The 26,938-nt window shown below is 42.1% G+C and overlaps 1 protein-coding gene across 2 annotated transcripts in view; it reads left to right on the top strand.

Moving 5' to 3' along the window:
- Positions 1 to 7,394: 7,394 nt before the first annotated feature.
- LOC110527978 (coiled-coil domain-containing protein 3) overlaps positions 7,395 to 26,938 on the top strand; it is a 37,546-nt gene continuing 18,002 nt past the window's right edge. For both annotated transcript variants that reach the window (XR_005052600.1, XM_021609638.2), the window contains exon 1: positions 7,395 to 8,220. Coding sequence is in view for 1 of the 2 variants with exons in the window: in XM_021609638.2 (XP_021465313.2) it covers positions 7,865 to 8,220 (356 nt within the window). In the remaining variant the exon portion in view is untranslated. The remainder of the gene's footprint in view (positions 8,221 to 26,938) is intronic.

Here is a 26,938-nt window from a genome sequence, read left to right on the forward strand (position 1 = left end):
ATTAAGTTTGATAATGACACAACAGTGGCAGGCCTGATCACCGACAACAAGGAGACAACATATAGGGAGGAGATCTCTCTCTCAATGTGAGCAAGACAAAGGAGCTGACCATGGAGCTGACCGTGGACTACAGGAAAAAGCAAACCGAACAGGCCCCCATTAACATTGACGGGGCTGTAGTGAAGCGGGTCGAGAGTTTCAACTTCCTTGATGCTCACATCACCAACAAACTATTACAGTCCAAACACACAGAGACTGTCGTGAAGAGGGCACGACAAAACCTTTTTCCCCTCAGGAGACTGAAAAGATTTAGCATGGATCCCCAGATCCTCAAAAAGTTATACAGCTGCACCATCGACAGGATCCTGACCAGTTCCATCACCGCCTGGTACGGCAACTGCTCGGCATCTGACCGCAAGGCGCTACAGAGGGTACTGCGTGTGGCCCAGTATATCACTGGGGACGAGGTTCCTTTCATCCAGGACCTATATAAACTCAGCAAAAAAAGAAATGATCTCTCAAAGTCAACTGCGTTTATTTTCAGCAAACTTAACATGTGTAAACATTTGTATGAACAGAACAAAATTCAACAACTGAGACATAAACTGGACAAGTTCCACAGACATGTGACTAACATAAATTGAATAATGTGTCCATGAACAAAGGGGGGGTCAAAATCAAAAGTTAGTCAGTATCTGGTGTGGCCACAAGCTGCATTAAGAACTGCAGTGCATCTCCTCCTCATGGGCTGCACCAGATCTGACAGTTCTTGCTGTGAGATGTGAATCCACTCTTCCAACAAGGCACCTGCAAGTTCCCGGACATTTCTGAGAGGAATGGCCCTAGCCCTCACCCTCCGATCCAACAGGTCCCAGACGTGCTCAATGGGATTGGGATCCGGGCTCTTCGCTGGCCATGGCAGAACACTGATATTCCTGCCTTGCAGAAAATCATGCACAGAACGAGCAGTATGGCTGGTGGCATTGTCATGCTGGATGGTCATGTCAGGATGAGCCTACAGCAAGGGTGCCACATGAGGGAGGAGAATGTCTTCCCTGTAATGCACAGCGTTGAGATTGCCTGCAATGACAACAAGCTCAGTCCGATGATGCTGTGACACACAGCCCCAAACCATGACGGACCCTCCACCTCCAAATCGATCCCTCTCCAGAGTACAGGCCTCGGTGTAACGCTCATTCCTTCGACGATAAATGCGAATCAGACCATCATCCCTGGTGAGACAAAACCGCAACACAAATGGCTCCTTAACAACTTCTACCCTTAAGCCATAAGACTGCTGAACAATTAATCAAATGGCCACCAAACTATTTACATTGGCACCGTCCCCCGCATGTATTTTTTTACACTGCTGCTAAATTACCTCGACTAACCTGTACCCCCACACATTGACTCGGTACCGGTACCCCCTGTATATAGACTCGTTATTGTTATTTTATTGCGTTACTATTTATTATTTTTAACTTAAGTTTATTTGGTAAATATTTTCTTAACTCTTTGTTGAATTGCACTGTTTAAGGGCTTGTAAGTAAACATTTCACAGTACACATGTTGTATTCGGAGCATTTGATTAATAAGTTCGATTTGATTTGATTTTGATTTGATTGGTAGAGTTCTGTAGAGATGGTTGTCATTCTAGGAGGTTCTCCCATCTCCACAGAGGAACTCTGGATGTTAATTAGTGACTATCGGGTCTTGATCACCTCCCTGACCAAAGCCCTTCTCCCCTGATTGCTCAGTTTGGCCGGGCGGCTTGATCTAGGAAGAGTCTTGGTGGTTCCAAACTTCTTCCATTTAAGAATGATGGAGGTCACTGTGTTCTTGGGGACATTCAATGCTGCAGAAATGTTTTGGTAGCCTTCTCCAGATCTGTGTCTTGACACATCCTGTCTAGGAGCTCTACAGACAATTCCTTCAACCTCATGGCTTGGTTTTTGCTCTGACATGCACTGTCAACTGTGGGACCTTATTTAAACAGATGTGTGCCTTTTTTATTTTTAATAACTGTGCAAATACTTCTATAACCTGTTTTCACTTTGTCATTATGGGCGATTGTGTGTAGAGTTATGAGGAAAATAATAGAAAAAGTCAAGGGATCTGAATATTTTCCAAATGCACTGTATGTTATGTATGTATGGTATGTATTAATTTGTGGAAGTCCATCACCCATTTTGCATGATATGTTACAAATTAAAATGCATTTTAAATGTTACGAATTCTAGCTAGTTGACTATCGGTAGACTAGGGATTACAGGTTAAGGTTAGGATTAAGTTAAGGAGTTAGGTTAGGGTTAGGGGCAGGGTTAGCTAAAAGGGTTAGCTAACATGAAGGGAAGGGTTAGCTAACATGCTAAGAAGTTGCAAAGTAGCAAAATGCTAAAGTCCGTGATTAGATTCAAACTCGCAACCTTTGGGTTGCTAGACATTCACATTATACACCCACTCTCTTTGCCTTAAGTAACCATCTGTTTTATGTAACCAAATGTAACATATCATACCAAATGGAGTGATTCGGATTTACTTACAGAATAATACGAAATGCTCTAAGACCAGGTTGTTTATCCATTTTTGATGGCCAACTAGCTGAAACAGTTTTAGATGGTTTATCTAATGTTTTTGTTATTTAGATTTCAGTTAATCTCGCTCTGGCTAGCATTAGTCGTTAAACTTGTTATGTTTATGTGAACAACTGAGAGAGCGAGATCTCTTAATACCTTCTTGCCTACTATTTTTTTAGCATGCATCCCTCACCGCTAAACCAGAACTAGAGTATTTTATCATTGGTCAGCTGCTCAATTAAGTGCTGGGTCCATACATGTTAAGAGGTGATGTGGGTCACATTTCTCTACTCTGACATTGCATGCATCAACCAATATTTGCCTGCCACATTATCAAGCAGATTTTTTAGCCTATGCAGGTCAGTTATGAACAAATTCTTATTTTCAATGATGGTCAAGGAACAGTGGTTTAACTGCCTTGTTCAGAATGACAGATTTTTACCTTGTCAGCTCAGGGATTCGATCTTGCAACCTTTGGGTTACTAGTCCAACACTCTAACCACTAGGCTACCTGCCACCCCGATTCCTGTAACATATGATGTGGTTAGCTGATTTGTAAAAACCACATCATATGTTACAGGAATCGGGGTGGCAGGTAGCCTAGTGGTTAGAGATCGTAAGATCTGGTATGCGTCAGCAATTCCTGGGGTGCAGAGGAACATGCCCATGAAGAGTTACTAGAACAAGGACCGGAACGAAGAGCTCCACCCTCTCTCTTTGCAAGTCTATGGGCCAAATGTCCCTTTCCCTTCCGAAATTCGAATGACCAGTGATGGAAAAACCTATGCCCAGGAACTATTTCTGCTCCTTAGCTATCGGTGGTCATAGTATAAAGGCAAATCTATGGTACCATTTATGTTTACGTAGTCTGTCCATGAGAGATTACTAAAGAACCAGGCAAACCTGCCCACATTGGCCCCATGTAGGCTGCCCACATAAGGATAATGTGCCTTTGCTTATCGGCTCCACATTTTCTCTGTGTGAGCAGCCTATCTCTGGTGAGAGCGGCCCTCACTTTGCTTAAATAAGACCATCTTTTCCCAGCAAACATGCCCACATTGGCACGATGTGGGCCAAATACAGACTAAAATAATGCCCATCCGGTATGTACTGTAGGCCGCCCACATTGGGCCAATGCTCCTTTTCTATTTTGTTTATGTATTTTTTGTACATTTTACACCCCTTTCTCTCCCCAATTTCGTGATTACAATCTTGTCTCATCGCTGCAACTCCACAACAGGCTCAGGAGAGGGGAAGGTCGAGTCATGACCCACCAAAAACATGACCCACCAACCCGCTTCTTAACACCCATTCGCTTAACCCGGAAGCCAGTCGCACTAATGTGTCGGAGGAAACAATGTTCAACTGATGACCAAAGTCAGTCTGCAGGCGCCTGGCCCACCGCAAGGAATCGCTAAAGCGCGATGAGCCAAGTAAAGCCCCCTCGGCCAAACACTTCCCTAACCCGGACGATGCTGGACCAATTGTGCGCCGCCCTATGGGACTCCCAGTCACGGCCGGTAATGACACGGCGAGGGATCAAACCACAGGCTGTAGTGACGCCGCAACACTGCTTTTTAATAGGAATTTGTTTATTTATAATTGAATTATTACAATTGAATTAAATGCATAAATTGCATCATTTTCAAGCCTAAAAGGTAATTAGGGAATATGTTACATTGTAGCAGAATGCCAACCAAGCAGATACTATCATACGTATATTTTTACAAGAGAAACTGTTATGTTTCTCATATTTCATATGCACTTATTAGAGTCTTTTTAGCAGTGTACAATACTTTTTTTAACTTCTGCATCACACAACATAACATTTAAATTGGAATGACAATCTCAGTAATGGCTGTGCAAACCACGCCTCTAGCTTGGCATGACATGGTGTGGGCTATAGCCTGTGTTGGGCTGGTGTAGGCTAGCCTGTGTTGGACTTGGTGCGGGCTAGCCCGTGCTGGGCTCGGTGTGGGCTGGCCCATTTTGGGCTTGGAGTGGACTTGGCGTGGGCTGGCCTGTGTTGGGCTGGTGTGGGCTAGCTATTGTTAGGCTGGTGTAGACTTGATGTGAGCTCGCACGTGTTGGGCTTGGTGTCGGCTAACCTGTATTGGACTGATGTGGACTAGCCTGTGTAGGGCTGGTGTAGGCTAGCCCGTGTTGGGCAGGTGTGGGCTAGCTCAGTGGTTCCCAACCTTATTGGGGTACTGTACTCCTAAAGCACTTTGACTTACCTGAAGTACTCCCCTCGTGTGTGACCGGCGTGATTCATAGATCACGTGTACATTTGACAAAAATGAGGTTAATCACTTTCACTGTGTCATTCAAAACACAATGTAACTCAGGACATTCTCTTGCTAGCCAATGCCTCTCTGTGAATGATACAGTGGGATTTATCTTCTTTATGTGGGCAATTAATCATTTCACTCTTCCAGCGCAGTGGCGGTTCTAGCTTGTATGGCTCCCTGGGCGAATCCCCCCTTCATCCCCCCCGACAACAAAAAAAGCACCATTCTGCACTACCTGTAATTTTTATTCAGACATTTGGAACAACACAAATACATAACCATAACATTTAAAACTATATAAATATAAAAATTCAAAAATAAGACTCAGAAATTTCAAAAAGAAGTAACAAAGACAAATAGAAACAAATTGTAGTATATAACTACAAATAAAAAAGAGAATCAAATTATTACACTGCTGCTAACAAAAAAATATAATAAAACTAAATGGCACAAATCCTATATCACGCAAATAGAATAACACACTTATAAAGAAGATAACCTGATTATTACACCATTGCACTTCAAACAAGAAACACGCATTACTAATTGCATTAGTACTGTACAAAGTTAGAAGTGCGGTATTTGATAGATTCCCCCCCTACCTCGGGCTTCCAGTGGGGAGTCCAGTGGTCAACCTACCCCACCCCCTCTCCATCTAGTACTTCTGAGTGGGAGACCTTCCTAGACAGTAGCCTGCCTAGCTCACAAACTAGAATCAGGGCGCCCACTCAGACAAGGTTAATTGACACACAGTCCCACACGGTGACATGACATCATTGACTTGCTGTGTAAATGAGCGATAGAAAACCGATTGCGCAAATGTCACCATTCGGAATATGTATATATATTTATTTATTTATTTTTGTGCGGGCGCCACATGTCGCCAACGCAAGATGCCGCCCTAGGCGCCTGCCCATGTCGCCTATAACTAAATCCGCCACTGCGAGTCCCTGGCATTGATGCAGCGCGAACCGTGCGCACATGAACACAGGATTTCCCAATCCAGATTGTGCTGTGAGAAAAAGGTGTCAATAACGTGAAACACATCCTCACCCGTAGTTCTCCCTGGTAGCTTCTTGCAGAACAGAATGTGCTCATTAATTTCCTAAATGTTTATGTATGGCACAAACGCAATCAAATTTCCTTCACCAATGACATCAGTCAATCCCAGTGTGGGATTGTCCAATTGCAGAGAAGATGGACCCGAATTAATATTTTTTCAGCACTTGATCAACAATATCAACGCCCATGTCCTCGATCATACAGCACACTATGTTATTTTACAATGGTACCGTCTTCAGTGCATCAACTGCTGTCTTATCAATCATAGTTTCTGCGAGGATAACAGCAGCAGGCACACTAGCGCACAGAGCAAATGATCACGTGCACTCTGCGCAAGCAGAGGATCAACCATTGACCCAAAGCTCGGGCGGGCAGTAGCAGAAACTCTACTTACAAAATAGGCCTATAAATATAAAATAACTAGAGATCTCACACCAGTGACCTCAGTAAATGTTTTCCTGCCTATTAAGATTTAAATAACTTGAACATATATTTTGTTGGTAATGTTTTTCCCCTCACATTTTTTTTAAATCTTCCCACTTACTCACTGGGGACTGCCCGTTGGGAAACACAGGGCTAGCCTATATGTTGGGTTATGTCTGGCTGATGTGGGATTGTCTGGCTGATGTCTGGCTGATGTGGGATTGATATGGGCTAGCCTGTGTTGAGCTTGTTGTGGGCTAGGCTGTGTGGGGCTGGTGTGGGCTTAGTGTGGGATACCCGTGCCCACCGAATAACAACATATGGGTCATGTTTGCTGGGTAATCTCGTTCCTGGATGAGGTTACTAAAGAGAAGACAACTGGGGGCTCTTCTGCTGGGAAGGACATTCCCATGACAGAGGTGCAATGCAGGGACACAGACATGATGTTACATGTCAATGTATGAGCCTACTGTTCTGCCTGGGGCTTTTGAGCCGAAGACACTTGGGAAATATACAGTATTCTTGACTTCTGACACTTAGCAGCAAATCATACATTTTTCAGTTACCAGACTGATTAGAAAGTTATCTTTTGGTCTAATTTGCTTTTAGGTGTAGCCTAATTTGTGACTGCACCCTCAACTTGTTATCACACGTGGAGTGGGTGGGCCCCAGTTCATCATATCTCAGAAGCCATGACCCCATAAGACATAGTTTGTGTCTGTGATAAGGTTGCTGTTGTGAGGGGCTGAAAACGAATTTATTTTAGTACATTTTACAAGGCGTATTGTGATCGAAGAAATACAGAAGTACGGAAATAAACCCAATATTATGTGATGTTGGAAATGTATGGAAGTAGACCATGGTCTGCAATTTTGGAGGATTACAAAAAAAAAAAAACATTCGATAGGCTCTCAATTTTAAGCAATGGCACTGTTGATAACCCCGATCAACCAATCACATGTAGCAGTAGATGTCAAAAAAGGCCGATACAGAAACCCAAACAGCAAGCAATGCAGCTGTAGAAGCACGATTACCCCATGCATGTATAATTGAGAGAGGTTATGCATTATAAAGTGTTAGGTAATAGACAAGGTGTTCTCTTGGCTAGTCAGAATAGCCTACTTTAGTGCGTGTCAGATGTCAAGCGCACAGAGAGCCTCTACTCACAGGATCCAGGGAAGCTGCGCGTAATTTTAGATCAGCACTCACAGTGTAGCCTGGCGTGCAGGAGGGGATGAGGGAGGGTTTAGCATAAGTAACTGCTGTTGTATTTGAATGCAACAACTTACTTTATCACTTTCCTGCTGTTATTTATAAAGAGAGCCTACTTGTATGATACCTGTCACATATTGGTGCTGCATGCACTGACAAGCCTATGGAATACAGTCGTGCCTGACAGTTTGATGAGAAGTCAGTGGTCCTGGTCCTGTAACTCTCACCAGCCCGCACACCCTTCACTGCCCGGAATTTGTGTTTCGTAGTGGCTGCAATCGAAACCCTCAGTTGACAGATATGGGTGCTATTTTTGCGTTGATTCTGGCGACCTGTCTGAGCGGGGTTTGGGGATGTCAGTTGGCCCACGACTGGAGACCCCAGACTGAGGCGTGCCGTGCGGAGCTCGCGGAGATCATCGTGTTCGCCAAGGTGCTTGCGCTGCACAAGGACTCGTACAGTGTGTATAACTACCTACCTTGGCAGTATGACACGGACCTCTTCTTCTCCGCAGAGATCGAGCTGCAATGCGACCAGGCGTGGGGCAGCATGCTGGAGGTCCCCACTGGCTCCCGGTTCAATGTCACCGGGTTGGGTTACTTCCCCTGTTACTCCTACAGCGTCGTGGAGAACAGCTCTTACTATTTCTTTCTGAGGTAAGAGACGGTGAAGTGCTGGTGTTGATGGAGGAGCGTTTATCACTTTCAAGCAAGTTTAAATACTGAAATAACACAAGTACAATACACCAGAATATAGACATGTGATGTATTGTTTGTGTCTAGATATAATATAACCCTTACATTTCCAGCGGTGTTAACCTTTTTACAGTTTAATGAGAAACTTTTGTCTGATGAATAGACACTAGGTGGAATAGAGTTGAGTGCTGGGTCTGCCCTTGGGATTGTCTTGGGGTATGTTTTAGACTTTGGACGACCCAAGTGGCAAGCAAACACAACAGGAAGAATAAACCAAACCGTGGGTGTATGTGTGCGCGCAATATTATAGTGTGTCATATTGTGTAGCTAGATTTCACACACCGTTTTCTCATGTGAGATAAATATCAACAGATTGAAAAGATGATCAGATTCAAGTCGTTTAGAAGTAACCCCTGTATTTTATTTGTTAGATAATTTATAAACATCAGGTGTAGATTAACAGTGAAACGCTTACTTACAGGCCATTCCCAACAATGCAGAGAGAAAAATCTAGAGAAAATTATAACAAAGGGAATAAATACACAATGAGTAACAATAACTTGGCCATATACACGGGGTACCAGTACTAAATCAATCAATGTGCCGGAGTATGAGATAATTGAGTTTGATACAGTGCCTTCAGAAAGTATTCACACCCCTTGACTTTCTCCACATTTTGATGTTACAACCTGAATTTCTAATTGATTACATTTTGATTTATGTGTCACTGGCTTACACACGATACCTCATAATGTTAAAGTTAAATTAATAGAAAATTAAAAGCTTAAATGTTTTGAGACGGTGAGTTCGCCTCTCCCGAGTCCGTATGGGAGTTGAAGCGATGGGACAAGACTGCAATTACAAATTGGATATCACGAAATGTGGGGGAAAAACGCCCCCACCGCCCTTTGTTATGGCAAGCCAAAATAATTTCAGGAGTAAATAATTGCTTAATAAGATGCATAGTATCACTCTGTGTGCAATGATAGTGTTTAACATTATTTTTAAATTGATTACCGCATCTCTGTACTCCACACATGCAATTATCTTTAAGGTCCCTCAGTCGAGCAGTATATTTCAAACACAGATTCAACCACTAAGACCAAGGAGGTTTTCCAATGCCTCACAAATAAGTGCACTTATTGGTAGATTGGTACAAAAAAAAATCAAAAGCAGGCATTGAATATGCCCTCCATAATTATTTGGACAGTGAAGCACTTATTCTTCTTTCGGCTCTGTACTCCAGCACTTTGGATTTTACATTATACAGTGACTATGAGGTTAAAGTGCAGACTGTCAGCTTATGTATATTCACTTATGTATATTAAAGTAGTCAAAAGTTTAGTATTTGATCCCACATTCCTAGCACACAATGATTACATCAAGTTTGTGACTCTATAAACTTGTTGGATGCATTTGCTGTTTGTTTTGGTTGTGTTACAGATTATTTCTACATTAATGTGGATGCTACCATGATTACGGATAGTCCTGAATGATTCCTAAAAAGTGATAAGTTATAAAGTTACAGATGCACAAATCATGCCCCCTCAAATTCTAACCTCTCCTGTTATTGTAATGGTGAGAGGTTAGCATGTCTTGGGGGTATGATATTTTTTTTGCGTCTGTAACTTTCTCACTCATCATTATTCACGATTCATTCAGGACTATACACAATCATGGTAGCATCCACATTGATGGAGAAGTGTTTAGAAACATATTCTATTATTTTTTATGATAAAAGTGACTCCAAAATTACACATGTGGAGTACATTATTTATTTCACTGTCCCAATAATTAGGATGGGCACTGTATCATTAAGCATGGTGAAGTTATTAATTACACTTTGGATGTTGTATCAATACACCCAGTCACTACAAAGATACAGGCATCCTATCAGAGAGACTTGAAAAGCAGAGATATTATATATCTTACTGAAACCTGTCTGGATGTTGACACTATGCACGTAGTACTTGGTGGAGTCTCCATACAGCGGCAAGATCATATGGCTGCTTCGGGGAAGTCGAAAGGAGGTGGAGTGTGTTTTTTATAACAACTGGTGTTCTGCTTCAAGTGTGAAGGAAATCTCAAGCTTTTTCCCACCTGATATAGAATACCTCTGTCATGCCTGCTCCCTCTCTCCGGCGCTGGAGGGGCCAGGCTGTACTTCATTTCGCACATCTGTCACCATCATTACGCGCAGCAGTGCTCATTGGACTCACCTTGACTCCTTCCCTTTGTTCATTTCCCCGGCTATAACTGTTTGTTCCCTGTGTCCGCATTAATGTCATTATGTGTTCTTGTCCAGACGCTGTCCTGTCCTGTTCCGTTCCATGTCCGTTGATCATTAAATGTTCACTCCCTGTACCTGCTTCTCGTTTCTACCAACGTCAATCCTCACAACCGCATGGTCATCTGCAGACCCTTTAATCTATCAAGAGAGTTCTCATTTGAAATGATCATGGCTGTCTACGTAACTTCACAAGCCAACACCACTCTGGCAGTCAACAAACTGTATGAGGCCATAAACAAACAAGAAACAGCTTGCCCAGAGGCAGCGTTTTTGGTGGGAGGAGACTTTAATGCGGGGAGACATGAAACCGTCCTTTGTCACTTCTACCTACAAGTCTCCATCTCCACTAGGGGCACTAAATGTCTAGACCACTTTTATTCTACCCACAGAAATGCATACAAGGCCCTCCCTTGTCCTCCCTTTGGCAAATCTGACCCGGACTCCATTCTCCTGCTTCCTGTTTACAAACTAAACTCAAGCAGTAAGTATCAGTGATGCGCTCAATACAGATGAAGCAGACGCGAGGCGACAAGACCGTTTTGCTAGTACAGACGGGATATGTTCCAGGATTCATCCGATAGCATTGAGGCCTTTACCACATCAGTCACGGGCTTCATCAATAAATGTATAGATGATGTCATCCCTACAGTGACTATAAAAATGTTTCCAAACCAAAAACCCTGGATTACAGGCAATATCCGCACTGGGCTAAAAGCTAGAGCTACCGCTTACAAGGAATGGGACACGGACATGGACTCGTACAAGAAAGCTCGCTCTGACTTCCGACAAGACATCAAACATGCAAATGGACAATATAGGATGAAGGTGGAATCCTGTTACACCAGCTCCAATGCTTGTCATCTGTGGCAGGGCTTGCAGACGATAACGAATTACAAAGGGAAACCTAGCCATGCAGAACTCCCAAATGAGCTAAATGCCTTTTTATGCTCACTTCAAGGAATATAACTTGAAAGCCCCTGTTTTTTCAGATCTCACTCTCAATGGGTGATGTGAGCAAAATGTTTTAACAGGTTAACACTTACTAGGCCGTCAGACCAGACGGAAAACCAGGGCGCATTCTCAAAGCATGCCCAAACAAACTGGCAAGTGTCTTCACAAACATTTTCAATCTCTCCTTGTCCCATTCTCTAATCCCAACATGTTTCAAGCTGACCACCATTGTCCCTGTTCCTAAGAGCTCCAAGGTAACCTGCCTAAATGACTATCGCCGTGTAGTACACATCGGAAATAATGAAGTGCTTTGAAAGGCTGCTCACGACACACATCAACACCATTATCCCAGACACCCTAGACCCACTCCCATTCGCATACCGCCCCAAAAGATCCAATGTTGACAAAATCTCAATTGCACTTCACACTGCCCTCTCCCACCTGGATAGCAGGGTGAGAATGCTGTTCATAGATTACATACAGCTCAGCCTTCAACACCATAGTCCCCTCCAAGCTCATCACCAAGCTAAGGACCCTGGGACTAAACCCATTCCTCTGCAACTGTATCCTGGACTTCCTGATGGGCCGCCTTCAGGTGGTAAGGGTAGACAACAACATCTCCACCATGCTGACCCTCAACACAGATGCCCCTCAGGGGTGTGCTTAGTCTCCTCCTGTACTTCCTATTTACCCAAAACTGCGTGGCCACGCACGACTCAAACACCATCATCAAGTTTGCTGACGACACTACGATGGTAGGCCTGATCACCAACGGCGATGAGTCAGCTTACAGGGAGGAAGTACAAGACTTAGCAGTGTGACACAAGGACAACAACCTCTCCCTCAATGAGCTGATCGTGGACTATAGGAGAAAGAGGGGAGAGCACGCCCACATTCACATTGAGGGAGCTGTTGTGGAGTGGGTCGAGAGCTTCAAGTTCCTTGGCATCCACATCACTAAGGACAAAATTAACATGGTCAACACACACCTTCACAGTCTTAAAGAGGGTTTGGCATGGGCCCTCGCAAAGCTCTACAGAGAATGGTGCGGACAGACCAGTACATGACTGGGGCCGAGCTCCCTGCCATCCAGGTCCTCTTTATCAGGCGGTATCAGAGGAAGGCAAGAAAAATTGCCAAAGACTCCAGTCACCCAAGCTATAGACTTTATAGACTTTTCACTCTGCTACCATCCAGCAAACGGTAACGGAGCATTGGCTCTCAGACCAACAGGCTCCGAGACAGCTTCTACCCCCATGCCATAAGACTAAATAGTAAATTAATGGTACCCGACTATCTACACTGACTCTGTCTTGCACTGACCCTACGCACACTCACTAGATTACATATACAAACCATATACTCGCTCACTCACACACACTACATTGCCACTCCCAGACAAAACCCACACACATTTACATACAGTGCCTTGCGAAAGTATTCGGCCCCCTTGAACTTTGCGACCTTTTGCCACATTTCAGGCTTCAAACATAAAGATATAAAACTGTATTTTTTTGTGAAGAATCAAAAACAAGTGGGACACAATCATGAAGTGGAACGACATTTATTGGATATTTCAAACTTTTTTAACAAATCAAAAACTGAAAAATTGGGCGTGCAAAATTATTCAGCCCCCTTAAGTTAATACTTTGTAGCGCCACCTTTTGCTGCGATTACAGCTGTAAGTCGCTTGGGGTATGTCTCTATCAGTTTTGCACATCGAGAGACTGACATTTTTTCCCATTCCTCCTTGCAAAACAGCTCGAGCTCAGTGAGGTTGGATGGAGAGCATTTGTGAACAGCAGTTTTCAGTTCTTTCCACAGATTCTCGATTGGATTCAGGTCTGGACTTTGACTTGGCCATTCTAACACCTGGATATGTTTATTTTTGAACCATTCCATTGTAGATTTTGCTTTATGTTTTGGATCATTGTCTTGTTGGAAGACAAATCTCCGTCCCAGTCTCAGGTCTTTTGCAGACTCCATCAGGTTTTCTTCCAGAATGGTCCTGTATTTGGCTCCATCCATCTTCCCATCAATTTTAACCATCTTCCCTGTCCCTGCTGAAGAAAAGCAGGCCCAAACCATGATGCTGCCACCACCATGTTTGACAGTGGGTATGGTGTGTTCAGCTGTGTTGCTTTTACGCCAAACATAACGTTTTGCATTGTTGCCAAAAAGTTCAATTTTGGTTTCATCTGACCAGAGCACCTTCTTCCACATGTTTGGTGTGTCTCCCAGGTGGCTTGTGGCAAACTTTAAACAACACTTTTTATGGATATCTTTAAGAAATGGCTTTCTTCTTGCCACTCTTCCATAAAGGCCAGATTTGTGCAATATACGACTGATTGTTGTCCTATGGACAGAGTCTCCCACCTCAGCTGTAGATCTCTGCAGTTCATCCAGAGTGATCATGGGCCTCTTGGCTGCATCTCTGATCAGTCTTCTCCTTGTATGAGCTGAAAGTTTAGAGGGACGGCCAGGTCTTGGTAGATTTGCAGTGGTCTGATACTCCTTCCATTTCAATATTATCGCTTGCACAGTGCTCCTTGGGATGTTTAAAGCTTGGGAAATCTTTTTGTATCCAAATCCGGTTTTAAACTTCTTCACAGCAGTATCTTGGACCTGCCTGGTGTGTTCCTTGTTCTTCATAATGCTCTCTGCGCTTTTAACAGACCTCTGAGACTATCACAGTGCAGGTGCATTTATACAGAGACTTGATTACACACAGGTGGATTGTATTTATCATCATTAGTCATTTAGGTCAACATTGGATCATTCAGAGATCCTCACTGAACTTCTGGAGAGAGTTTGCTGCACTGAAAGTAAAGGGGCTGAATAATTTTGCACGCCCAATTTTTCAGTTTTTGATTTGTTAAAAAAGTTTGAAATATTCAATAAATGTCGTTCCACTTCATGATTGTGTCCCACTTGTTGTTGATTCTTCACAAAAAAATACAGTTTTATGTCTTTATGTTTGAAGCCTGAAATGTGGCAAAAGGTCGCAAAGTTCAAGGGGGCCGAATACTTTCGCAAGGCACTGTATATTACGTATGCACTCACTCACACACACACGCATACTGACACAACACAAACATACACAGCACACACACACACACTTTTACACACATCATTTGCTGCTGCTACTCTGTTCTTTAATTTACTCTTATTATTATTATCTATCCTGATGCCTAGTCAATATACCCTGCCTTCATGTACATATCTACCTCAAATACCTCGTACCTCTGCACATTGATCTGATTCTGGTACTCCCTGAATATAGCTCCATTCTTGTATATTTTATTTATTTTATTCCTTGTGTGTTACTATTTTTCAACTCTACAATGTAGAGATGGGTTCACAAGCAAGCATTTCCAGGTAAGGTCTAGTTGTATTCGGCGCATGTGACAAATAACATTTTATTTGATTCGATTTTTGTAATGCGTATGCTCGTCATCGGACTAGGGAGTTTTCTTTAGGATAAAAAGCAACGGAATAGAGCAAAGCACAGGCAAAATCCTAGTTGAAAACCTGGTTCAGTCTGTTTTCCAACAGACGATGGGAGACAAATTCACCTTTCAGTAGGACAATAACCTAGAACACAAGTCCAAATATACACTGGAGTTGCCTACCAAGACAACATTGAATGTTACTGAGAGGCCTAGTTAGAGTTCTGACTTAAATCGTTTCGAAAATCGATGGCAAGACTTGAAAATGTCTGTCTAGCAATGATCAATAACCAACTTGACTGAGCTTGATGCATTTTTTAAAGAATAATGTGTAAATATTGTACAATCCAGATGTGAAAACCTCTTGGAGACTTACCCAGAAAGACTCACAGCTGTAATCGCTGCCAAAAGTGAATGTAACATGTATTGACTCAGGAGTGTGAATAGTTACGTAAATTATTGATTTCTGTATTAAAAATTTTATAAATGTGAAAAATGTTTTCAATTTGTCATTATGTTGTATTGTGTGTAGAGAGAAAAAATTATTTCATCCATTTTGAATTCAGGCTGTAAAACAACAGAATGTGGAATAAGTCAAGGGGTCTGAATACTTTCTGAAGGCACTGCATCTCCCTTGGTGTTAGAGGGGAACAACACAGCAGTCATAGAAAAAAGTGGCCATGGCTTTCCAGCTTGTGTAATTAGAGGCTGACAGTTCCCAACCGCTTAGGGGAGACCCTCAAAGCTAGGAGTTTAAGCTGATGGTGTTATCTCCACACCAACTACAGGCTGGCTGGGAAGTCTTTTGTTTCCCAAACATGGAACAACCCTGCTGAATAACACCAGCCTTCTGTTCTGGGAGATTAACTTGTGCCGACACGTTTAACTGATGTCTCAAGTCTTCCTGTGTTCCTTTCATTCTCAGCACCTAGAACAGATAAGTGCACAGTCATTCAAAGAGTCTTTCAAAGGCATTCCAGTGTGGCGTGTTCAGCTATCCCGCATGGAGGTTCACCGCCAAGTACAATAGTGACCGTGTGTTTAGATAGTCAGAGGGAAAGAGTGTGTGTGTGTGTGTGTAGATGAGTTGGATGGCCAGCTGCATTTTCAATCGTTTTTTGAAGATCCCAGGTTCATAGGCCCCCTGCTGCCAGTCCATATACTCAAACACACGAACACACTCCCACATGAACACACAGACATTAACACAGACTAAATGCACGCACGTTTTAAACACACACGGGAAATTATGTGTTCCGTTTGAGAGGACAGGTTGATGGTGTCGTGATGTAGCCCTTCTCCATTATTGGGAAATCCTAAAGGCATTATTGGGGGTTTTGCTGATCTGAAAGGGTCCTCAACTACAAGCCGTGGGGATTAACCCTGCAATCAGCCAGCTACTATGGGAGGAAACAACCTAATAAGGGTTACAGTAAGACACAGACATATTTAGGGTGCAATGAAAACTAGAATAAAACAGCCCGAGACATTGACATTTAGTGTGCTGCGTTAAACTGTCACTAAAAGTTCCTTAAAAAGCCTATATAAGAACACTGTATACCTCCTCTGATGCATCTCTGAACTACAGTTGTAGGATCATAATTTGATCACTCTTTTGTTTCTGAGAATTTTCCTGCACGGCAGGAAATGCAAATTTGTAGTGTATTCAAGGTTTAAAAAGGCTTCTAAATTTTGTAATTTCCACTTTAAAAGGTCAGACTATATTTGCCCTAATGAAAAATGTATCAACAAAAATCTATTATATACAGTATAATCCACATAATAATTCACATTTCCTGTTGCTTCAGGATAATTTCCCTGCTGTAGCAAACGGGCTCAAATAAGATCCTAGATCTGTGCCTTCCTTCATTAGGATGCTGGGATGGAGAGGGATGTGTCTGCCTGAGCCTCTAGTGCTGCTCTGCAGCTTCTCAGCTAATCTCAGACCTCCGTCTTAAACTTTTAACAGAGGAGTCTCCAGTTCCAGTAAGCATTGTTCTCGTCATTCTGCAAACATGGTTCTCTCAGGCTTTGAATCAGCAAGCCAGTGCTGAAAAGTTTCCATCAGAGTCTCCAGTGAGCTCCCATTTCCTGTTAAAGCCCCCCAAATGACACAGACTGAAACAGCCTCCCCTAATCAATTGTGACTATGAGTGCCAAGGACAGGACTAAAGGATAGTTTAGCATAGGAAGAAATGAAATAAGGAATCTCCCACTGGACCCAAACTGTAGACTGGTTGGTCTGCCTGTCTGTGCCAAATGTAGTAGTCTCACTCCCATAACATTGTTGCTGGTCTGCTGTTTAACAAAGTGAAGGGACAGATTATTATTCTTGGAGTAGAATGTGTGTGTTAAGGCTTTACAGTTAATATCATGGTTAGGACTTAATAGTTCATCTCTTGCTTTCATCTAACCAGATTAAGTGAAGGGGTCATGACAGCCATTCTTTCTGAACTCACAAGTGTGTCTTCACAAGTTACTGTAGGTCAAAAGATCTCAATGCAGTGGTGGTACTCTGACTAGCTTTAAGCCTCAAGACACTCAGCTGCCTGCCCCTAGGGAGGGCTACTACACTGCTCAAAAAAATAAAGGGAACACTTAAACAACACAATGTAACTCCAAGTCAATCACACTTCTGTGAAATCAAACTGTCCACTTAGGAAGCAACACTGATTGACAATAAATTTCACATGCTATTGTGCAAATGGAATAGACAACAGGTGGAAATGATAGGCAATTAGCAAGACACCCCCAATAAAGGAGTGGTTCTGCAGGTGGGGACCACAGACCACTTCTCAGTTCCTATGCTTCCTGGCTGATGTTTTGGTCACTTTTGAATGCTGGCGGTGCTTTCACTCTAGTGGTAGCATGAGACGGAGTCTACAATCCACACAAGTGGCTCAGGTAGTGCAGTGCAACTCAGTAGAGTTGGTTCCTAGCAGTGCAGCCACAGAGCCAGTCTTTCCATTGATACCACTCAAATTGAAAATATATTTTTATTTTCTGTCCTTTCCTTTGATGTAGGTCCCTAAACTCAGCCTAGGGAAAGGTAGCCTCTAGTAATTTATATGCTAATAGATGGATGGTAACTACATAATATTTTCATGCCGGTGATGCTGACACCGTTACGGTGCAACCAGCTGTCTGCGTTGCTGAATGCTTGCTGATACGTTTTGCTATTTGCTGCCAGAGCCATAGCTATATTTGTAGTAGACGAGTACCATCCTTCATTTATTTTTGCCCTTGAAAATACACAATAAACTTTTATGAGAACAGGCATGTTGTTTTGGGTTAGCAGACGAAGCCCCCAAATGCTAGCTACCCAACTTGCAAATCCGTGTCAGTTATCATTGTCTTTGTCTGACTTGAAATTAGTTGGCAAGCTAGCTAACACATTAGCTAGCCAGTTCAAGTTTAAATATTATTGAAAGCAAGCTGGCTATATCCTATGATTCGTTACCAAGCTTGTGCCCAAGTGCTTGCCCGGTATTAACCCTAAATGCCAATGGGCTGCAGTTAGCTGCTGTTAGAAAGGTAGCTGGCTAATGTGAGCTATGCACATCTCCCTCTTATATGCTACATCACATGTTAGCTTGATTTATTTAGCTATTTACAGTATCTTTCCCCTTTCATCTGTGATATCATAGCTTGCCTGGCTCGATAGCATTAACAAATATTATACAACGGGTGGGTCTAATCCTGGATGCTGATTGGTTAAAACCCCATTCCAGCCAGTGTCTATTCCAAAAGATACCACCGGCTAAGGCTATGACGTTGAAATGCCTATTCACTATTCTGCAGTATTAGCCAAACCAGGCAATTTATAAAATTGATCTCCACTGTAAAATCATCTAGACATTATCTCCCATTTCTTTCAATGTAGCATTTCATTTTCAACTGCGGAGATTTGTATTAAGCTTTCTTGACAGGCAGCAGAAGTAACCATGTCTGATGTAATCCATTCCTGGCCATCTGGCAATATTGTTGAAATGCATTGGAAGTTTACACCAACTTTATGAATGTCCATTTTATTACATTTTTTCCTTTTTATTCCAAGTACAAATTACAAATATCCGGCACAAATATTTGTTACTGTAACGACGTTCGTCTGTAGGAGGAGAAGCGGACCAAAAAGCAGCATGGTGGTTACTCATGTTTCTTTAATGGAAAATGAACGATACATGAAATAACTTATCTACAAAACAACAACCGGAACGTGAAAAAACCTATACAGCCTATCCTGTGACAACAAACACAGTGACAGGAACAATCACCCACAAACACACAGTGAAACCCAGGCTACCTAAGTATGATTCTCAATCAGAGACAACTAATGACACCTGCCTCTGATTGAGAACCATACTAGGCCGAAAACATAGAAATGCCCCAAAACATAGAAAAACAAACATAGACTGCCCACCCAACTCACGCCCTGACCATACTAAATAAATACAAAACAACGGAAATAGAGGTCAGAACGTGACAGTTACACAGATTATCAGCAATCAACAATTTACATCACTACATCAAACATGTCTACCACAAAACAAAATGCATAGTTAAAACAAGAAGAGACCTTAATAAATAAAAACAACAATTGTGCAATTGTCCTTACACAAAAAATCTCATTATAAAAATTCAAGGACCATTTTTGTTATTAACTAGGGATTCAAATAAATCAGAAATATTTACATTTTGGTATAGCTTTCTGGAATTTTTGTTTATGTTTAATGTATTTGGGAACAGTATTACAATTGTAACATGCAATATCGTTCATGTCAACAACATTGGTAGTGTTCAAAAATCTAAATATGTACTCTGCAATGTTTTCTCCAAAAATCTATCATAGATTTACATTCTTAGAAAAAATGCATAAGATTTCCACCTTTTTTGCAGAAAACACATATATATCATCAACTCATCAATCATCGACACCGTGGAATTATATGGATGTATAGTATCTTATGCATTAACCCTGCTTTTTTCCAGACAATGTCAGGAATTAACATGTTCCAAACAAAGTGTACCTCTAGGCATAAATTTGTTCCTTGAATGGAAAGTGTCTTTATGTATTTGTTACAACAAGATTTCTCAAGTAAGCCCACACCTTACAGGCTAAGTGCTGGATAAGCTCTGTGATTATCACCAAAGCTAAGATTAGTTTTTCTTAGCGTAGTCAGACCACTAGGAATGACTTTGATCACATAAATAAACTCTCTGAAAGGTATTGGAAACTCATTCAATGTAATAAATTGTTCATATGAAAGAATATTACCCCTGTTGTCGAATACATCAAGAACTAAGTTAATATTTATTTCATGCCAGCTAGGGTAGAACAATGACTTACTCCTTACAGTTATTTCTGAATTATTCCACAAAAGAGCATTATGCAAGGAAAAGTTGTGTAGGGAAAAAAAAATCCAGGACATTAAAGCTTGTTTGGGAAACATACCTAATTTAGTAGGTGATATTTCAGGAAAATAATTACATTTCAGTAAAAATGTAAGACCAAATGGATTCTGTATTGACGGAATATCTTTTCAACCAATTGACCTTGAACGTGTTATTTTTGTCAACAAAATCCAACACTACCAGACCTCCTTCAAATCTCTTATCTCAGAGGATAGACGTTTTAGTTTGTAAGACTTTTACAAATAAGAAATGCCTTGTCAATCTCATTACAGGTAGAGGGATTTACAAATAGAGACAATGAGATGGTACACAAAGTGAGACAGTCCCTCTGCTTTGGACAGAAGCACTCTTCCAAGTGTAGATAGATCCCTTTGTAGCCAATTATTAAATATGTAGTTTGTTTTCTTAATTTTAGGAGAGAAATTCATTTGTGTTCCTAAATATTTAGCGCAGTCCTTTACAGGAATATTGTATATTTATTTATCATTAGAGTCATATACTGTAAACATAAGATTTCACATTTAGAAACATTCAGTTTTAATCCAGACGCGAGAATGCAGTGATGGCATTAAGGGAATGGGCGACCTGGTCTTTGTCTCTAAAAATATTAGTATTTTTAGCCAGCTGGTAAATTTTTATATCTCAGTCAAAAATGTATAAGCCATGCAAATTTGCATACCAAAATGAATAAGAAAGGTGAAGACAGACATCCCTGTCATACATTTATGTTGATATTGACTCTTTTGGATATATTAAGGTTTAGTATCACAGAACTCTTTAGATCTTTGTAACACATGTGAATGACTTTGATCAAATTTTTACAGAAACTGAAAGAGAAATTAATGTTCAACTGTGTCAAAGGCTTTACAGAAGTCTAAACATAAAATAACAGCATCTGAGTCAATTGCATCTGAATAATATATAAGGTCCAAGACTAAACTAATGTTGAAACTTAACCTCTAGTGACTCCCCATCCCGCATGAGGGAGCGTAATCATCAACTGACACTAATTAGCATAACGCAACAGACATAAATATTCCTAGAAAATATTCCTATTCATGAAAATCACAAATGAAATATATTGAGACACAGCTTAGCGTTTTGTTAATCACCCTGTCATCTCAGATGCAGCCAAAGCAGCCAAAGCTAGACAAGCATTTGTGTAAGTTTATCGATAGCCTAGCATAGCATTTTGTCCAGCTAGCAGCAGGTAACTTGGTCACGGAAATCAGAAAAGCAATAAAATTTAATCGTTTACCTTTGATGAGCTTCGGATGTTTTCACTCACAAGACTCCCAGTTAGATAGCAAATGTTCCTTTTTTTTCCAAAAATATTGTTTTTGTAGGCAAAATAGCTCCGCTTGTTCTTCACGTTTGGCTGAGAAATTACAGTCACGAAAACGGCTAAAAATATTCCAAATTAGCTCCATAATATCGACAGAAATATGGCAAACGCTGTTTATAATCAAACCTCAAGGTGTTTTTCTAATATCTATTCGATAATATATCCATCGGGACAATTTGTTTTTCAGTAGGACCGATTGGAGTAATGGCTACCTCTGTATTTTACGCGAGAATCTCTCTGGGAGCATCAGGTGACCACTTGCGCAATGTAGCTGCTTACGGATATTCTTCAACATAAATCCGTAAAACTACGTCACAATGCTGTAGACACCTTCGGGAATACGGAGAAAGAGTAATCTGGTTGATAGCCCATTCACTGCTCAATAGGGACGCATTGGAACGCAGCGCTTTCAAAACATGAGGCATTTCCGGATTGGATTTTTCTCAGGCTTTCGCCTGTAACATCGTTCTGTTATACTCACAGACAATATTTTTACAGTTTTGGAAACTTTAAAGTGGTTTCTATCCTAAGCTGTCAGTTATAAGCATATTCTAGCATCTTGTCCTGACAAAATATCCTGTTTTACTACGGGAACGTTTTTTTTTCCAAAAATGAAAATACTGCCCCCTAGTCACAACAGGTTTGACACTATTGATTCGAAAACTGTGGAATTCATCCTCAAACACAGGGACATAGTTCTGAATGTAGCCTTCTTAACCTCAACTTCTACCTGAAGTTGTGAGTTGTAAAGGTTTCATAAAAGGAATTGGCAAACGTTGATATTTCAGTGGGATCTTTTTATAATACATCATTCGTTTTGAGTGCAGTTACAGATTTTATTTAGTAGTTTCTATTTTCGAGAGCAAATAAATAACTGGTGTTTCTTTCCCCCTCTTCAAATCATTTTGCTATTGATCTGACGTAGCACACTTTGCCAGATCTGTGTAAAACTGTTCTAACTCTAGTTTTAAAGATTTAAGTTCAAATCAAATCAAATCAAATGTATTTGTCACATACACATGGTTAGCAGATGTTAATGCGAGTGTAGCAAAGTGCTTGTGCTTCTAGTTCAATTCCAAAACTACTACCTTATACACACAAGTGTAAAGGGATAAAGAATATGTACATAAAGATATATGAATGAGTGACGGTACAGAACGGCATAGGCAAGATGCCGTAGATGGTATCAAGTACAGTATATACATATGAGATGAGTAATGTAGGGTATGTAAACAAAGTGGCATAGTTTAAAGTGGCTAGTGATACATGTATTACATTAAGATGCAGTATGTGATATAGAGTACAGTATATACATATACATATGAGATGAGTAATGTAGGGTATGTAAACATTATATTAAGTAGCATTGTTTAAAGTGGCTAGTGATATATTTTACATCAATTTCCATTATTAAAGTGGATGGAGTTGAGTCAGTGTGTTGGCAGCAGCCACTCAATATTAGTGGTGGCTGTTTAACAGTCTGATGGCCTTAAGATAGAAGCTGTTTTTCAGTCTCTCTGTCCCTGCTTTGATGCACCTGTACTGACCTCGCCTACTGGATGATAGCGGGCAGTGGCTCGGGTGGTTGTTGTCCTTGATGATCTTTATGGCCTTCCTGTGACATCGGGTGGTGTAGGTGTCCTGGAGGGCAGGTAGTTTGCCACCAGAGATGCGTTATGCAGACCTCACTACCCTCTGGAGAGCCTTACGGTTGTGGGCGGAGCAATTGCCGTACCAGGCGGTGATACAGCCCGACAGGATGCTCTCGATTGTGCATCTGTAGAAGTTTGTGAGTGCTTTTGGTGACAATCCGAATTTGAAGGTTCGGCTCCTGAGGTTGAAGAGGCGCTGCTGCGCCTTCTTCACGACGCTGTCTGTGTGAGTGGACCAATTCAGTTTGTCCGTGATGTGTACACCGAGGAACTTAAAACTTACTACCTTCAGACTCTAATTATTGAGATAATTATCTTTCTTTAGAAGACTGTCAAGATTGCTCATTTAAAACCATTATCTAAGGGCGGTGCACAATTGGCCAAGCGTCGTCTGGGTTAGAGGAGGGTTTTGCCGGCCTGGATGTCCTTCTCCCATCGCTCTCTAGTGACTCCTGTGGCGGGGCGGGTGCAATGCACGCTAACAGGGTCGTCAGGTGTACAGTGTTTCCCCTCACACATTGGTGCGGCTGGCTTCTGGGTTAAGAAAGTATTGTGTCAAGAAGCAGTGCGGCTTGGCGGGGTCATGTTTCGGGGGACGCACGGATCTCAACCTCTTCCGAGTCCGTACAGGAGTTGCAACAATGAGATAAGACTGTAACTACCGATTGGATATCACGAAATTGGGGAAAGTGTTCATATAAAGTTAAAGTTGGAGCGGTAAATTTACTCTTGACAGTACTCACAGTTCAAGTGTGGTGTCATGTCATGTCAGTTCAAGTGTGGTGTCAGGGCTTTTTTGCCCTCTTGTCGAGCATTCTGTATTAGCGGCCACAGCTTCTCCCTGGGAGTCTGATCCTGCGGTATACAGAGCCTCTTTGATGCGAAGCGTCTTCTAGTCCAGCAACTTGTTCCCCTTGGCCGCTTTCCAGATGATCTCCCTGTAGTGGCGCATGGTGAAGCACAGAATGACGTTGCGAGAAGGTCCGTCAGTTCTTCGATTCCCAAGTCGATGAACAACGTTGATCACATGTCTTAGTTTGTCTTTGATGCACGGAGCCACCTGCCCCAGGATATGATGACGGCTTCCCTGATGTCCTCTCGCTCTACCTCTCTTACACCTTGGATTTTCAGATTCAACCTAGGAGAGTAACATTGAAGTTCAGCTCCACTCTCACTCAGCTCCATGTTTTCTGACTGCAGTTTCTTCCCCTCATTCTTTAGAAACCCGCTCACATCTGTGTGAAGCTGACGCACATTTTCTGACAAACCATCCATCTTCATTGATGTTTCTTTGGTAGCCCGCTCTATGGTGGACACCTTGGAGAATGTGGCGTCTCGTTTAGTAGTCAGGGTCTAGATTTCAGTGAGATGTTCAGACATGGAAATGTCCTTTTTCACTTTTGCTTGGGGTCTGAGGTAAAGAGGTTGCAATTATCTCATCCTGGTCCATTTCCTTTTTTGCTTGCTTGAGCTTGCACCATTTTGTGTGTACATGCTGCTCTAGCTGTCATCGTTGCTATCTAGCATGCCTGCTATCTTCTGTGAGACTTAGGTATGTCGTCTTCTGTTGTCTTTCTGTCGTGTTCTGCCCATGCAACTTGAGGAAAACAAACTCTAAACTAAACTTGCCATATATAGCTAAAACCAGTAATAGTTAGTTTAATGCTACATTGATAGCAAATATTGGACGAGCGAAATATGCGTGCATTGCACTCATATGCAGACTTGGCGATAAATGTACACATGGCAGCTGGGGGCAGACAAAACATGTTGTCTCTGGGCAATTGGGTGTCATTGGCAAAAGTGGGTATGTAAGTAATCCATACTAGAGGTCTTCACGGATCCACCTTTACCCAAATACCCAAGACCCGAACTGGGACCCAAGAGGGTCCGGATCTGATATGATTGTCATGGGTCTCGGGTATTTGTAATTTTAACTGACTTGTCCGGGAGTGTCCATACAGGTCCAAACGCGTCTGCTGCAGTGGAGAGAAAGAAATTGTATAATTTATGCCGCTGCTCTTGCTTTTCACAAGAGTGGAGCATGGCACTTGTAGCTTGTTGGCCAATCATAAGTCATCAAAGCGGCAATAGGCAGTCATAGATGATGAAACAGAGAGATGAAAGATAGATAAATTATTATTAGAAATGTTTTGGTACATTTTGGGGAGAAGGCTGGCTTCCCTTGGCATCCAAGAATACACACCACTGAGGCTACAACAACCAAGAGCCAACAGGTAGGCAGGTTGCTACTTAATATTCTGAATTAAGTGATTGGTAACTGTAGGATGATAAAGCTTGTGCACTGCAGTCTCAGTTGACAAGCTTAACTAGATTTTCCCAGTTTGATGCAGTCCAAGATAGGTACTACGTAATCATATTGATGCTAAATAACCTAGCGGTGGCAGCTATTAGTCTACTGTAGCACAAGTCGGCTTGGTTGGTTGCGGTCTCTCGTATCTCCCTCCCTCCCTCCTACCCGTGTCACTCGCTCACAGTACGGCCCCTCCCCCGCCTGCTAGAGCGGCACCTCTCTCCTTCTCTGGCTTTATCCACTCTGGTTAATAAAGTAGCTTAAAAAATGACTTTTCTGCTGCTTTCCTAGCTCAGACCTGGTCTGGATCTGGCCAGGCTGTACCAGTAGTGGCTGAGTACCTCCCTCTTGAGACCATCGTAGTTAGCCACCTGTTCGCTTGTTGGGCCCTTAACGAACTGAGCTATCAACTCGTCCATGCCGATACCGCGTAAACGTCAACCTTGATCCGACCACGTTGTCAAATTCCTCGTTCTCCACCACTTGTGGCAGATCAGTGGGTTTGACTTACTCACCAGCCTCAATCCGCCCCAATTAGTCCTGGCCAGACCCGTCGAGACCTGGCACATCCAGCAGAGGGAGCCACCGCCGCTTGATCTAGTCTCCGTCTGTCACCTTGCTTCAACGAGTCTCCCCCTGGTGGCTGACCCGCTGTACGGTATCGTAACTTTTATTCAAGTATGGCAATTTAGTACTTTTTCCACCACTGTGTGACCGCATCATGAACCAACCAGCTTGTTCCATTTTGGTAGGGCAAAGCTCACCAGTCAATCCATCAAAGAAAAGCTAAGAAATAGGAGAAAGGCTGCATTAATTAAACCAACATGCTTTTGACTAAACAAGGTTATGAGGAGAGGACAAGCTTTCCTATGAAGGAACAGGGTTTTATGTGGAGGGGTGAGAGAGAGAGGGAGGTGAGCTGTTTAAAGTTGGGGAATTTGAGAGGGGATGTGAAAAGGGGTCTGAGGGTTTGAAACAAAGGATAATCCCTATAACTGCTGTCCCATTGACTCTACTGTATGTAGTTGATACCTTATGCTGAGGGTGTAATGTAGATGATAAATTGGTTTGGCAGAACTGCAACAATATAGCTAGCTAATACAGAAAGCGCATCTAGGATATTACTTAGCTAAGCCAGCATTTTTTCATACAACCATTGCCTGGGGAACTGTTTGGGAATGTACACAAGTGGTTGGGGCTTAATTATGTTTCTGCTAAGTGCCATGGAATTTGTAGAAGCTGAGTAGAAATTTAAACCAGTGGAAA

The sequence above is a fragment of the Oncorhynchus mykiss genome, chromosome 7 (genome assembly GCF_013265735.2).
Source record: "Oncorhynchus mykiss isolate Arlee chromosome 7, USDA_OmykA_1.1, whole genome shotgun sequence".
Taxonomy (NCBI): domain Eukaryota; kingdom Metazoa; phylum Chordata; class Actinopteri; order Salmoniformes; family Salmonidae; genus Oncorhynchus; species Oncorhynchus mykiss.